This window comes from Ambystoma mexicanum, chromosome 1p (assembly GCF_040938575.1).
Source record: "Ambystoma mexicanum isolate Mex_15411 chromosome 1p, UKY_AmexF1_1, whole genome shotgun sequence".
In the NCBI taxonomy this organism is placed as follows: domain Eukaryota; kingdom Metazoa; phylum Chordata; class Amphibia; order Caudata; family Ambystomatidae; genus Ambystoma; species Ambystoma mexicanum.
Genome location: NC_090921.1, coordinates 213,950,776 through 213,963,783, shown reverse-complemented (window position 1 = coordinate 213,963,783; position 13,008 = coordinate 213,950,776). Strand labels below are relative to the sequence as shown.

General features: G+C 43.6%; 1 protein-coding gene across 3 annotated transcripts in view; it reads left to right on the top strand.

The window, feature by feature from the left end:
- LOC138567878 (micronuclear linker histone polyprotein-like) overlaps positions 1-8,581 on the top strand; it is a 141,992-nt gene extending 133,411 nt beyond the window's left edge. For all 3 annotated transcript variants that reach the window (XM_069646372.1, XM_069646375.1, XM_069646376.1), the window contains 2 exons: positions 5,045-5,266; positions 8,217-8,581. In XM_069646372.1, coding sequence (XP_069502473.1) covers positions 5,045-5,266; positions 8,217-8,455 — 461 coding nt within the window. In that variant the 3' untranslated portion in view covers positions 8,456-8,581. The remainder of the gene's footprint in view (positions 1-5,044; positions 5,267-8,216) is intronic.
- The last annotated feature ends 4,427 nt before the right edge of the window (positions 8,582-13,008 follow it).

Here is a 13,008-nt window from a genome sequence, read left to right as displayed (position 1 = left end):
AAAGAGCAGTCCAATCCACAAAGGATATCTGAATGGACGCTTCTTATATGCGCCCATTCAGATGTCCCCCCCCCCTTGCGCAAATCAGGGGGCGTTTCTGCGCATTTAAAAGCGCATCCCAAATTGACAAAGAAGATGCGCTTTTAAATGTGCACAAATTTTAAGCAGCCCTATGCGCCCATGTTGTATAGGTAGACGAGGGATGCCACTGCTTTATAATGTCTTTACTAACCCTACTGACTCATCCAAAAATGTAAGTGTCACAGCTGCTGTCTCACTTGCATTTCTGTTCCCCAAATGGGATAGAAATGTGTTTTTTTGGGTTGCATTTTACAGTGGCAGGACCCTTAAGGGCCGGTCACGGTGAAATACACAGGGCGTTTGTTGACCATTGTCGGGAGAGTGCTTCCAACACAAACGTATTGAAGTCTGGCCAGAGCATCATTTGCGCTACAGCTCAGCCCTGTGGAAATGCGCAGGTCACCTTTGAGAATATGGTGGCCTGCTAATTTCCAAAAATGGGTTATCTAAAACAGCACAGCCTCTGCTCTATTTTAGATGGCCCATTTTTTGAGGATCTGGGCCAAAATCTACAGTTTTCAAAAATTTTAAAATGGTCACAATATGTGAGAGAAAGGAGAGAGAGGGAGAGTGATGGGTGAGCTGTGGACTGGTAGCCAAGAAAGCAAAGGGAGATCAGAAGGAGAGCAGTGGGTCAGAGGGGGAAGCACTGGGCAAGAGAGCAGAGCGGATGCAGTAGGGCAATGGGCCAGAAATCAGAGAGGTAGCAGAGGTACAGAAAGTGAAAGGAGCGTGGGCTCAGGGGTAGTAGTGGAAAGGATGAGGGAAGAGTTTGATGGAATGGGAGAAAGGATGCAAAATACAGAAGTAGCATGCAAGAATGAAGGACTGTATACTGTGGGAAGAATTGGGGGGCGTATGGTGTGAGTTGGGAGTATGTTTTGGAGTTTGGCAGGTACCGGAGAGCGCAAATTGTGACTTGGCAGTGTGACAGAGCATGTGAGCATGTGTTTGACTGAGTGTGAGGTTCGAAAATACAAGTTGTGATGGGGAATTTGTGAGACATGTGAAGTGTGTTGGATGAGAGAGGTGTTTGGGGATTGGAGAACATAGAAGGGGAATATTTTCAGCATTACAACTGTTAATGATTAATAACGTTAATAATATTAAATAGGCATGCACATTAAACCAGAAAACGTAGCCAAAACAAATACTGTTCTGCCAAGCCAGAGACATCTAGGACTCTTCCTATTAAAATGATACAAAAGATACATATAATGACACCCTGGCTCTCTTGTAGGTTTGCGCACAGCCTTCTTTCCTGCAATGTACCAATCTTGAACCCTCCAGTCAACAAAAATTGTGCTGCAAAAATGCTGCTATAAATAAAGGTTTGTGCTGCAAAATTTGCCATTTCATGCCGCAAAATCCTGAAGGGTCTGGGTAACTAGCACCTGGAACATCAAATTCATGAAAACAATGAGCCGGCCCAGGATGAAGAGACTGTGCTCCACTCACATTGTTGTTGCTTGTTGTGTAACAACTACAGAATGAGATTTAAAATAATAAAGTTGCAAAAACACCAAATTATAGTAAGACAGTGTCTGAGAAAATAAGTGATGTGGCTAAAAAATAAGTGCCAGCGCTGAGCCCTGGCAAACGCCCCCAATAAATTATGCACTGTATACATTACTAACAATAGTGATAGATACATTATGTGTAACACTTCAGTACAGGCGGTCACTCAACTCAGGTGGAGTTCCTTTCCACCCCAAGCAAGGTGGCTCGCACCCAAAGCGCTTATACAGATTCAAAATTAGTGAGGTCCCCAACAAATACCCTCTGTGCCACCAATGAGCCAGGAACCAGGCCAGTGTATAGTAAGAATCTATATTTATTTAAGTTTTGGCCAAATCTAATAGCAACCAAAACATCAACCACCAATGCTGTGGCACTACACAATATCACAAATTTAAATGTATTGCACTAACTGACTAACACAGGTTTAAATGACCTTCAGTTGTGATATGACATAGGTAGAACTTTGAAGTTGGCAGTCACAATTTACATCAGATTTCTTGCAAATTAACCAATAGGAAACATACACAACACACAGTGATTGCTTAGTTTGGCACAATACTCCTTTCTCCCAGCAACACCCCCCCCCCTCCAGGTATCATTTAGATATGACTCCTCGGATCTGAAGGCAAGGTACAGGGAGTGGGAATACAGTAACAACATCGTTTATGGGTTGGAACTCAATGGGAAAAATGCTTGGCCTTTTTATTTGTATAAAAGGCAAAGTCAGGAAAGGAACTCAATGGGAAAATCGTGTTGAGCTTTTTATTTGCCTGAAATGTGGGGCTTTGGGAAAGTCGGTTTGGGATGCAAGTAAATAAATAGGAAATTTCGTTTTGCTCACTTTACATTCACTTGAATTGCAGCATTTTAGGGTTACTTATTTTGGGATTATGGACACCCCCCTTTGGTACAGAAGACAGGGTTTTCACAAAGGTAGAGTCACCCAAGTACTTTGTCTATATCAGCTTTAAGCCACTGGGCATGAACTTTGTTAGTTTCAAACTCTGGCAACACTCATCCAGTGAGTTTCCACAATTTAATGGCAAGGATTAAGGCAGTCAGTTCGCAACAGAATACAATTTACATGGATAGGGTGATTTTCTATAGCGGAATTCATTTGAATTGAATTTAACACAGTCTCCACAGTACCACTCCCTACCCGCGATGCGAGATGGATTTTAAAGCTGGCAGAACCCCCCACACTATTCATATCTTTGGGATATCTTTGGGATATATCTACTTAGATGGGAGGCCTTAGTAATGGGGCATCCAGGGAAATAGCAGGGCTCTTCTGAGGACAGCACAGATCTGGTCATAGGCTTCGGTCAAGGGTAGCCCCAACACCGAGACTGCCTCTGGCTCCTCAAATGGCAGGCTCAGCTAGCTTCTAGATTTCCCAGTCTCTATCTCCCACGCAATGGTTAAGGCCTTGGGAGCTTTCCTGTCTCTCTGCTAGTTCTCTGCAAGAGTCCAGAAACAGACTACCTCAAGCAATAGAGTGGGAAAGTCAAGGGAAAAATAAAAAGTCCAAAGAAAGGTCCAAGAGTCGAAAAGTGAAAGAAAGATCAGCAAATCAGTCAGTCCCTCTCAGAAAGAAAACACATCTTGTATAGGGCTGGTGACACTCCATTATTATAATAATTCCTGTGCTATGGATTGGCCAGCTCTCTTCCTTTACCTCCCACCAAGATGCCCACTGGCTGCTGATAGGACCAGAAGTTGGGAGTTATGGGTTATAGAAGCTGAGGGAGGCGGAGAAATACATCATTTCAAAATGACAGGTAGTTTTACACTTTTGGGTTCTTAAAGTTTAACAACATGGCAGCTACCCTAATTCTTCAGATAATTGCCAGCACATATATATTTTTTAGTTCTATATTTTATGGCGAGTCAGAAAATACTAATTTTCTTTCGACATGCCCTTCATTTTTCACAATTTGCTCCTGAGCCGAAATAGTCACAAATCTGCCCCTTCCTGATTCAAACCTCACTTCCATAACCTTCCATCCCACCAACTTTCTATTCCCTCAGAATTATGAGAAGGCCAGAATCATAATTGTTCTCATAACTCAAGTTGCATCCATCACACAACATTTGTTTTTACATGGTCCGAACAGGCTATTTATCCCCTCTAATCTGAATTCGGGGTGAGCTCACTGGGATATACAATTATCTTTTAATTAAAGAAAAGGTGGCACAATGTTAATCAATGGGAAGGCACCACATGGATCCCTCAGTTTCAGATAGCCCCCACCAAATCTTAGGTTTCATTTCCCTTCTATGACCTGATCAGGACATCTGGCTGGCCCATGTGATCATGCCCTCCCTCCTGGGCTTCAAAGGTTTTTGTTTGAGGCTAATGCGCAGTTAATAGGGAGACCTGCCTTTAAAGGTTATTTTGGATGGCTGTGTTATCTGCATCACTGTAGTCCAGATCTCTCTTGCAACATTTCTTTATATTTTCAACTGAAGCTCAAGGCCTGTTTTCTTGATAAACCCAACCTAAAGGTCTGGGGGGGAGGGGGGTCACAGTTCCAGATACAACCAGTTCAGTTACATGCAAAATTCTGAGAAATAGCATTTAAAATTAAGAAACATATTTACACATGACATTTTGTATTGCATCCAGGCTTGCTGCCATGAAAATAAACTTTTTCTTTACATAATGCTTGAACAGAAATAAGTCCACTCTTGGTATTATTTACACAGATAGGCCATAGTTACATAAGAAACCAGTGTTCACTGCTACAAAAACGAAATAGGCCTTCGCTTTACAAGCTGTCATTTTACATAATGAATGACTTTATTTCTTAAATGTCAGGCATCATTCTTCCTTGGCATTTTTCACATGCCTATCCTTTCAAAGTATATTTTCACATGTGTACTGCTGCAGTTTAGAATCTGCCGAAATGTGCCTTTTCCTTGTTTACAAGTCAGACACAGTTATAATAATACAGTTCTCAGGCACACTCTCCTTCAACTCAGTGTCTTTGTATTTTACTGAAGTTGCAAAAGGCCCATTTTTGTTCATTCACTAGGCCTCAAATCGGAAAACAATGTTTTGGACTGGCTTTTAGATTTCAATGGAACTCTAAATTAGCCAGCTTCACTCTCACAATGGGGCCTAGCATGGCCTCTCCATCTGTGTCACTCTGGAGCGGTCTTTATACCCCACAATCCCTTTCCACCCCATTTCTGTGTTGACGTAGTTGGCCTTTGGATGAAGGACAGATTTGTATGGGATGTTGTGTAGTTGTAGTCACCTTAATGTCTTTAGAAGGCCATTATGTGCCCCTGACCTACCACTTCCCATGTGATAAAATTATAAAAATGATTTAATGAGGGTAAATTAGTTTCAATATGTTCGGGTTCATTAACTTCTGATGCTCACTGTACTTTTCTCTGAGAAGGTACCATTTCACCTGCGCTATTTCTTCCACAGGCCACTATGCCACTACTGCATCATCAAAGATAGAGTCGGCTAAGAAGAGGGGCCGCCCTGCCAAGACCTCAAAAGATCTTCGGATGGCCAATATGGGCTTCGGTTCCCACACGCCTAATACTCCATTAATGCCGACGTCGACCCAGAGGTGGAAATTTCAGAAGGATTTCTGGGCACCAGCATCAACTCCTGGAGGGTCTGAGCAAAGGCACGAGTCACCAGGTATGTGCAAATTGTACCACAGAGAGCAAAGCCATATGTGTATTACAATCGGCAGGTAACCTCTCAAACTATCCCTATTAAAGAGGTGTAGGTGCATCAAGGGTAGAATTCAAAGATCTGCAAGCTAATTAAATGTTAGTGCATTCATCAACCACAATGAGCAGGTGCGAGCTGTAGTGTAAGCCCAAATATGTCGACACTGTGGGGAGCAGCTATGGGCGGTGGCAGCAGTGGGTCCCTCCTGTAGTTTCACAGGAGTGCTAGAACAAAATCTGGCACCCTGCCACCGCCATGACATAGGTCTGTAAAATTGGGCATTTGGCGCCGCTCATAATTCATCTCAGGGATGTCCACTTATAGGTTTTCTGATCGAAGCACCGTGCCATGAAGTTATGCACTGCATATCGCGGAAGTATGCTGCACTTTCTTATGCATCGGTTTATATGCTCTCAGAGAAGAGAGGTGCAAATTGCACAGCAATGGAACTTTCATAGATTAACTTGCTTTGAATATTCCTCCTTCCACCCCATCGGGGGATATTGTAAACATTTGAATCTATGGAAGATATCAATGTTAGAGAACTAAGGGTACAGTAAACTTACACTGATGTAACTTTCATCTCACAGGGACTGTTGTTCTAACACCAAATCATTTCCCATATCGCTCACTTTTCAAGGAATAGAGAGGTTTCATCGCCGGAGATTTTTTCAAAGACAAATCCATCTAATTATTTTGACTGAATTTGCCCGCAAATATTTGTGGGGGGGTGATTAAGGGTAACAATTAAGGTGGAAGGGATAAGGGGGTGCTACGGGTCAGCCCCCCCCCACCTGCATAGATTTGTAGCCTGACTTAAAAGAAAAAAAATAGATGGATTTGGATTCAACCAAATCTCGTCGATGAAATCAGATAGAACTAAAACTTTCAAGACAGGAAGATCTTCTTATAAAACTGCTCTATCTTTAATAGTCAGGATTTCCTCCAGATTATCCCAACCTGACCTGCTGCCATAGCCTGTGGAGGTCTCCTCAGTCAGGGCATGCGCTGCACCAAACGATGTGCACGCTACACAGCTTCCTTTGATGTGAGCCAAATGGAACCCCATGTGTGCTCGGCAGAGTTTGGCTTAACAAATTTAAAAAAAGATAGAACACAACCTATACTGCCATTTAAAGTATTTGATTGATAGGCCATTCTAACACCAATCTGAATATACAGTCTTTCCTGAAGAATCATGTGTTGTTAAAAAGTAAATCCAGTACTTTGAGTGAGGGCAAATATTAGGTTCTGTGAGCATTTTTGATCTGACTCAGTCTTGTTCCAGAAAAGAAGCTTATGTACAGTAACACACATCATATGTCCAGTGTTTTGTGTTATCAAGTGAACTGCAGACAGGAACATTCTCATCTTCCAAGTTGGAGCAAATCCTAGTTATTTTAATGGGGAAGCCACGCTTTGTCCTGGTGGACTTTCTACCGCTATGCAAGGGACTAGATTAGATGACTCTGCATGCCCTTGTGTCATGATGCAGGTTAGTAGTCCCTTGTTTGTCTCCAGTAGGAACGGTGGTGTCTTCTCACAGGCAAAGGCTCAAATGATTGCTTTCTCAAGGCAGTCTGGTATCTTTTTACACGCCAGGACTAGAGTTGTTGTCCTCTCTAGCCAATGAGGCACCAGTATTCCCTCAAGAAAGCGCAGTAGCCTCCATCACGGTGCCTTTTTTGCAAGGAAGCCCTGAAAGAGCAGTCTCTTTTTTTCATAATTGTTCCTACTGGCGTAAGGGCTCTCTAGCCTTGGGTCGACCGATAAGTGAGGGCTTATGATATGGTCTCCACCAAGCCAGGTTGGGTCTTTCACATAAGGGTATGAAGTAATTTCCACCCACAGCAAATCGTGCTTTCTTTCTGCTAGTAAATGCGTGAGTGGTGTTTTACCGGCTAACATGGTGTCCATCTACAAGTGTGGGTTAGTGGAGTTGGCTCCTCCAAGCAATGCTGAGTTTTCCAGAATTTAGGATTGGGCTAGTTTTCAATCAAAGGCAATGAGGTGTATTTTTACTCTTACGGACTACTGGTATGGTTCAACGTCCTTTCATCAACAGTCTTTGTCCTATAAGATAGTCTTTGTCAGAGGGTCCATATAGGAGGTGGGGGGTCAGCAATAGAGAAAAAACAATACGGCATAAGTGTTTTTCTTTGAAAAATATTTGTTAAAAAACCCATTGAAAGAACATCTGTCGATGAAATGACAGAACCACTGATATTGCCTTCGCCATACAATATGAAAAATATGTCTCCTCAAGGCAATGTCGTGTCTTGCCGAAAGAAGCTTGGAGTGGTGTTGGCTTGGAGGATACAGTGTGGTGCTTGCCAGGAGGCGAATGCCCATAGATTTGCCTATGCCGAGCACCTCCCTTGGCACGCTGGGATGGCATGTTGATTCTTTAATTTCCTGGGTACAAGAAGCATCTGCAACATGCTCTTTGCAAGCCATTCACTATGCTTGGCTACATTGTGGTTGTTAAAATGATCTTCAAGCCATTCACCCTGCCTGGCTACATTGTTGTTGTTAAAATGGTCTTCAAGCCATTCACCCTGCCTGGCTACATTGTGGTTGTTAAAATGATCGTCCAGCTATTCACCCTGCCTGGCTACATTGTTGATGTTAAAATGATCTTCAAGCCATTCACCCTGCCTGGCTACATTGTGGTTGTTAAAATGATCTTCAAGCCATTCACCCTGCCTGGATACATTGTTGTTGTTGAAATGATCTTCCAGCCATTCACTCTGCCTGGCTACATTATTGTTGTTAAAATGATCTTCAAGCCATTCACCCTGCCTGGCTACATTGTTGTTGTGAAAATGATCTTCAAGCCATTTACCCTGCCTGGCTACATTGTTGTTGTTAAAATGTTGCCTTGTTTGTGATCCTTGCTTTCTTTTTTTGGCAGTGCAGAGAAACAAACGGGCCAAAGCCAGTCACGCAGGAGATCGCAGTGCGGATAACAGAGGAGAAAGGGTCTCTAGGACTCCAAAGGCCTCCCGGGATGGCAACATTCGCTCCCAGCAGAGCCAGTCAGACGACAAGATATTCCCGGGAAGCCCCCAGAAAAAGTACTGCGTCGCGCCCCGCTGCCGGAGCAAGCCATGCCGCTCCAGCATCAAGTACTGGCTCTCGCGCATATTCTAGAAGTGACACACAGCTAGTGTGGGACCACCCTTTGGGATGAGAAAGGAGTTCCATTGTTCTGAAATTCAATATAAAAAATAAAGTAATTAGTAACGCTTGTGTTACAAATCTGGCTTCTAAACAATACATGCCGTGTTAAAGTACTCAAGAATTATTTAGATGGAACGTTCATTCTATACAAGTATGCATCAGAGAATTCCGAGAGCATTAAAAAAAAAAACATGACATTTTTTATAAACCAAACGATGAAAATGTTTCTGTAAACACAGAGATGGTAAGAGCTGGTGTTAGAGCTTCCAAACAATGCTGGCCCTGTTTAACGTATTCAAACATGTATGTCACGTTAATGAGAACGGAGACCCTGAGGTAGCACACCTGTGCACGTCTTCATCCATGTGGGGCCTATTGGGAGGAGGGGGTGGTGAGAGAGAGAGAGAGAGAGAGAGAGAGAGAGCTAGCTCAGGGATATTTCTATTCAATGTGCACTTTTCTGAGTGTGACAACTTTCAGCTACATTATAGTGAAAGCGTAACTGCATTGTATGGGGAGAACATTTTCATGGTGGGCCAAATCCAGCCCTTTAGTGCTTGATTTAAATGCCAAAAAAGTTGATTTGGGAGAGGGTGGTTTATTCTTGACATTCTTAGCAAGTAGCACCTTCTGATGTTGGGCAAAGGCTCTATTCAGAACGTTTGTATTCATGCAGAGGAAAGTCGAGCCGTTAGAACTTGCAGGTGGTGAAATGAATTGCATTGCATTCTTGTGATCCTTGGCAAACTCCATAGACACTTAGCTCTTGTGCTATACGGTGGAAATGAAAACATCAGTACTGGGATAGAGACACATCACAGTGTATGTGTGATCTTGAGCAAGTAGCATATTGTGCTAGCTTGTTTTCTAGGGGATGGAAAGGTAAGCAATCAGGTCTGAAGGGTGGGGTGATTCATTTCAGGGATCATGATTAAGTAGTACATTGTGAAGGTTCGTTTTCCACTTTGTGGAAAGAAAAGGACTCAGCACATGGACAGTGCATGTATTAATGCAGAACAGAGTTCTGATGTTGAAAAAAATACATTATCTGACCTCCCGTGCTTCACCATGAAATGTCCCAGCTGAGAGATAATCAGACAACTCAAAGCCAAGATAACTGAGGCCACATGGTGGGGTTTATCAGCAAGACATAACAGGTAATCTGGCTTCTCTTAGGACCCTGGCTCTTAATCCTTTGGCCTCTCCCTACCGGGGCCTGTCATCAGAATTCGTTGGACCTGATGAACACCACTGTCCGCCTCAGGGTGCTCCGACCCCATCCCTCCTAATTCATTCTAGATACAGGTCGCCCCAAGCAGGGGTGGACTGGCCCATAGGGAACTCTGGAGATTTCCCAGTAGGCCTCTACACTCTGGGCCTCTCTTATGTGGAAACCTAGCTTATTTTGCCATTTTCTCACAGGACAAGGGTTGGGCTTGCTGAAAATGGGTAACATGGGGCTACTTTGAACATTATTTCCAGGGTCTCTTTTAGTTCCCAGTCCACTCCTGGCCGCAAGGGGGAAATAGAAGCTGATAAAAATAAGAAAGATCACAGGTTTGGCTAGTGCTGTCCAGAGGAGTAAAGATGGTGGGAGAACCCAGCTAGTTTTACTGCCAGCTAGCCCTGGCCTTCTCTTAAACCTTTTTTGTTAACCGCTTAAATTACCTGTGGCTCCTCTGCAGATGCTGAGGGAATGTTTCAAATGAAAGTACCCACTGGGTATTCTAACCAAGATATCTTAATCCACCGCATTCATTATGTTTACTAATATCTGCCCTAACTCAGGAAATGAATCGGTGTGGGTGGCTGCTCTACTCCAAACCCTGTCACCTATTACTTTTTTCATTCTAAGGGGTAGAAACTACTAACCTAAATAACGTATCTACACACACACTGGACCCCAGAGAAATCCTAATCCTTAGCGTTGGTGATACTGGAATTTGGATGGAATTTGAGGAATTTATAACGTGCACACAATGAACTTAATTGTGTCCTGGCGCAGGTGGTACCATATAATGAGAAGAAAAACATGAACCTGGTAGAAACAGGTGACACAGAAATTCAACAAAAAAGCCAACAGCACCAGGCTTTCTTGAATAGAAAGGTCTTTAAACCCGCTTTAAATCTCAACAGAGAGGTTGCCTATCTAAGGTTCAGCGGAAGACTGTTCCAAAGTCTGGGTCTGGCAACTGAGAAACAATGATCTCCTCTCGAGCTACAGTTTGTCCTGGGGACAATGAAAAGAAGTCAGTCTTCAGACCTGAGGGCTCGAGTTGGTCGGTAACGCTTCAGTTTATTAATCAGATAAACTGGTGCCAACCCCATCAGACATTTGTAGACCAGACACCTAATTTTAAATGTAATCCGGTCTACTACCGCTCGCCAATGCAGTGATCGGCAGAGACCAGAAATGTGGGTGTTTTTGGCTACATTGAAGACCAATCTTACACCCGCATTTTGTGCTTTTTTGGAGGCGGTGGATCAGATTGCCCGGCGTTCCAGCCAAAAGTCCATTGCAATAGTCTAGATTGAATTGACTAGAGCCCCGGCCACCACAGCACGATCAGTAAAAGAAACATAGGGTAGTGCTTGTTGCAAAAGGCGGATGTTATAAAAAATGATTGGCCTTTGGCTGAAACCTGGGCATTACATCCCAAGTCACTCTGCCAAATGCAGCTGAGATTTTTTACTTTGGTGGTATACTTCAGGCTGGTGCCCAAAAACTGCCGACTGTTTTCTAGGCGTAGGTCTTGTTTTACAGTTTTCTCTTCTCCAAGAGCAAACAGTGCACACTGTTGTTCCTCCTGTGTGGTGAAGCACACTGAGCAAGTTCTTGTCAGCACTCTCGAAGACAAGTAGTGTGATGCTGCCTCACGGCCTTCAAGAAGCTGCTCACTGGACGCGCAAGGAGGTAGCTGAGACATGAACCTGCAGCAGCATACAATCTTCAGCGCTTCCTCAAAAGGTTTCATCGCCTGAAGAAGGTTTGGGTTAGCCACTAGCTAAGATTTCTGTAGGAGTTGAAAAGCCTTCTTAGACAGTGTATAGAACAGAATAGTCTAAATAGAGCAGGAAAGTCCTAGCTAATGATAATTATCTTTTATCTTCAAGCAGGCATGCTAGATGCAGCTGAATATGGTGGATTGTGTTATTATCTACATGTTGTCCTAGTGTCCTTTTTCACAGGAACTCTGTTTAAATAGCCATAGTGAAAGTGGACAGGCATGGCGCAGCAGCTTCCACAGGAGTAGGAGGCCCAGGTTAGGACACCCATTATGGCCAACCTCTATCACTGCCGCACCCCCGCTCCATTAATAACTAGCCCTACCCCCTGTTCCTATCCTGCCACACTCTGTCACTTCCTATTTCATTGTTCCACCTCAGCCCCCATAGAAGCCCTAACTGCTCACTCCCCATGTTCCGCGGCCAGGGTCCCTTCATGGAATTGCCCTGACGGCATTGGAGTGATCTGCATTGGCAGCAGACACATGCCAAGTACATCTTGCTATGACTAAGCAGTTGTATTCATACCCCGTTGCACAATGCAATATTTTCGTAGAGCCATGCTGGACTTCAATAAAGTCCAGCATGGCCCTACGCAAATATTGCATTGTGCTACGGGGTGCAAATTTTAAGTGTAAGCAAATGCTGCTATTTGTCCACCAGGGACAAATGTGTTGCCATATTTTACAGGCTGGTTACCTTTGGCGATTTCCTGACCAGACATAAGGGTGTCCCATTCAATCTGTGCTTTTATTGATCGTTTTTGTCCCATTTTGCGGTTTAGGCATGCCTGCAATTTCAATCGAATTATGCATACAAATTTGAGCAGTATTTACAAAATAAGACGGCAATGTCATTAGGGGAGGTCCCCCATGCCCTTCCAGGGATGAAAACGTCTATTCACCCTACAAAAAACGGGTTCAGTGTTGAACCCCCGTTTTCTGCGTGCAGAGAAAACCAAGCTCTCCCTCTATCAAAGAAGAGTTTGCTATGACAATGTGCAGGGCCGATCGCTTCTAGAGTGCCAGAGGCCTGGGACCATTAAGCAAACATTACACCTGTCCCCATTATAATGGAGGGGCCGCACAAGGCTAAACAATTCCAGTACAGGCGCTTGTTATGCAGGACTTTCTTCAATGCTGTCTGCTATTCAAGAGAGGAAGAGCAAATGTGGAGACTCCCCAGAATCCTGATTTGCATTTCTATGGATGTCGGCATTTTCTTGATTTAATTTTTTTATGGCAACAAACCCAATGACTGATGCGCGTTTTGATCCATTTGGGGTATCACAAAGGATCACAGGGTTAGAGTGGAGTAGTGTACATTTGGCTACTTTGCCTAAAGGTTGGGTTTGGGATATAAGCTTTGATTTCAGAGAGCACAATATCCACATTTATCCAAAGGATCACGCAATCATGCGAGTACACACTTACGACGGCGAAGGAATCCACACTTCATTTTAATTGGCGTAGTTAAGGCAGAATCCTTATTTTCTATTATTTAGAAAAAGGACATTG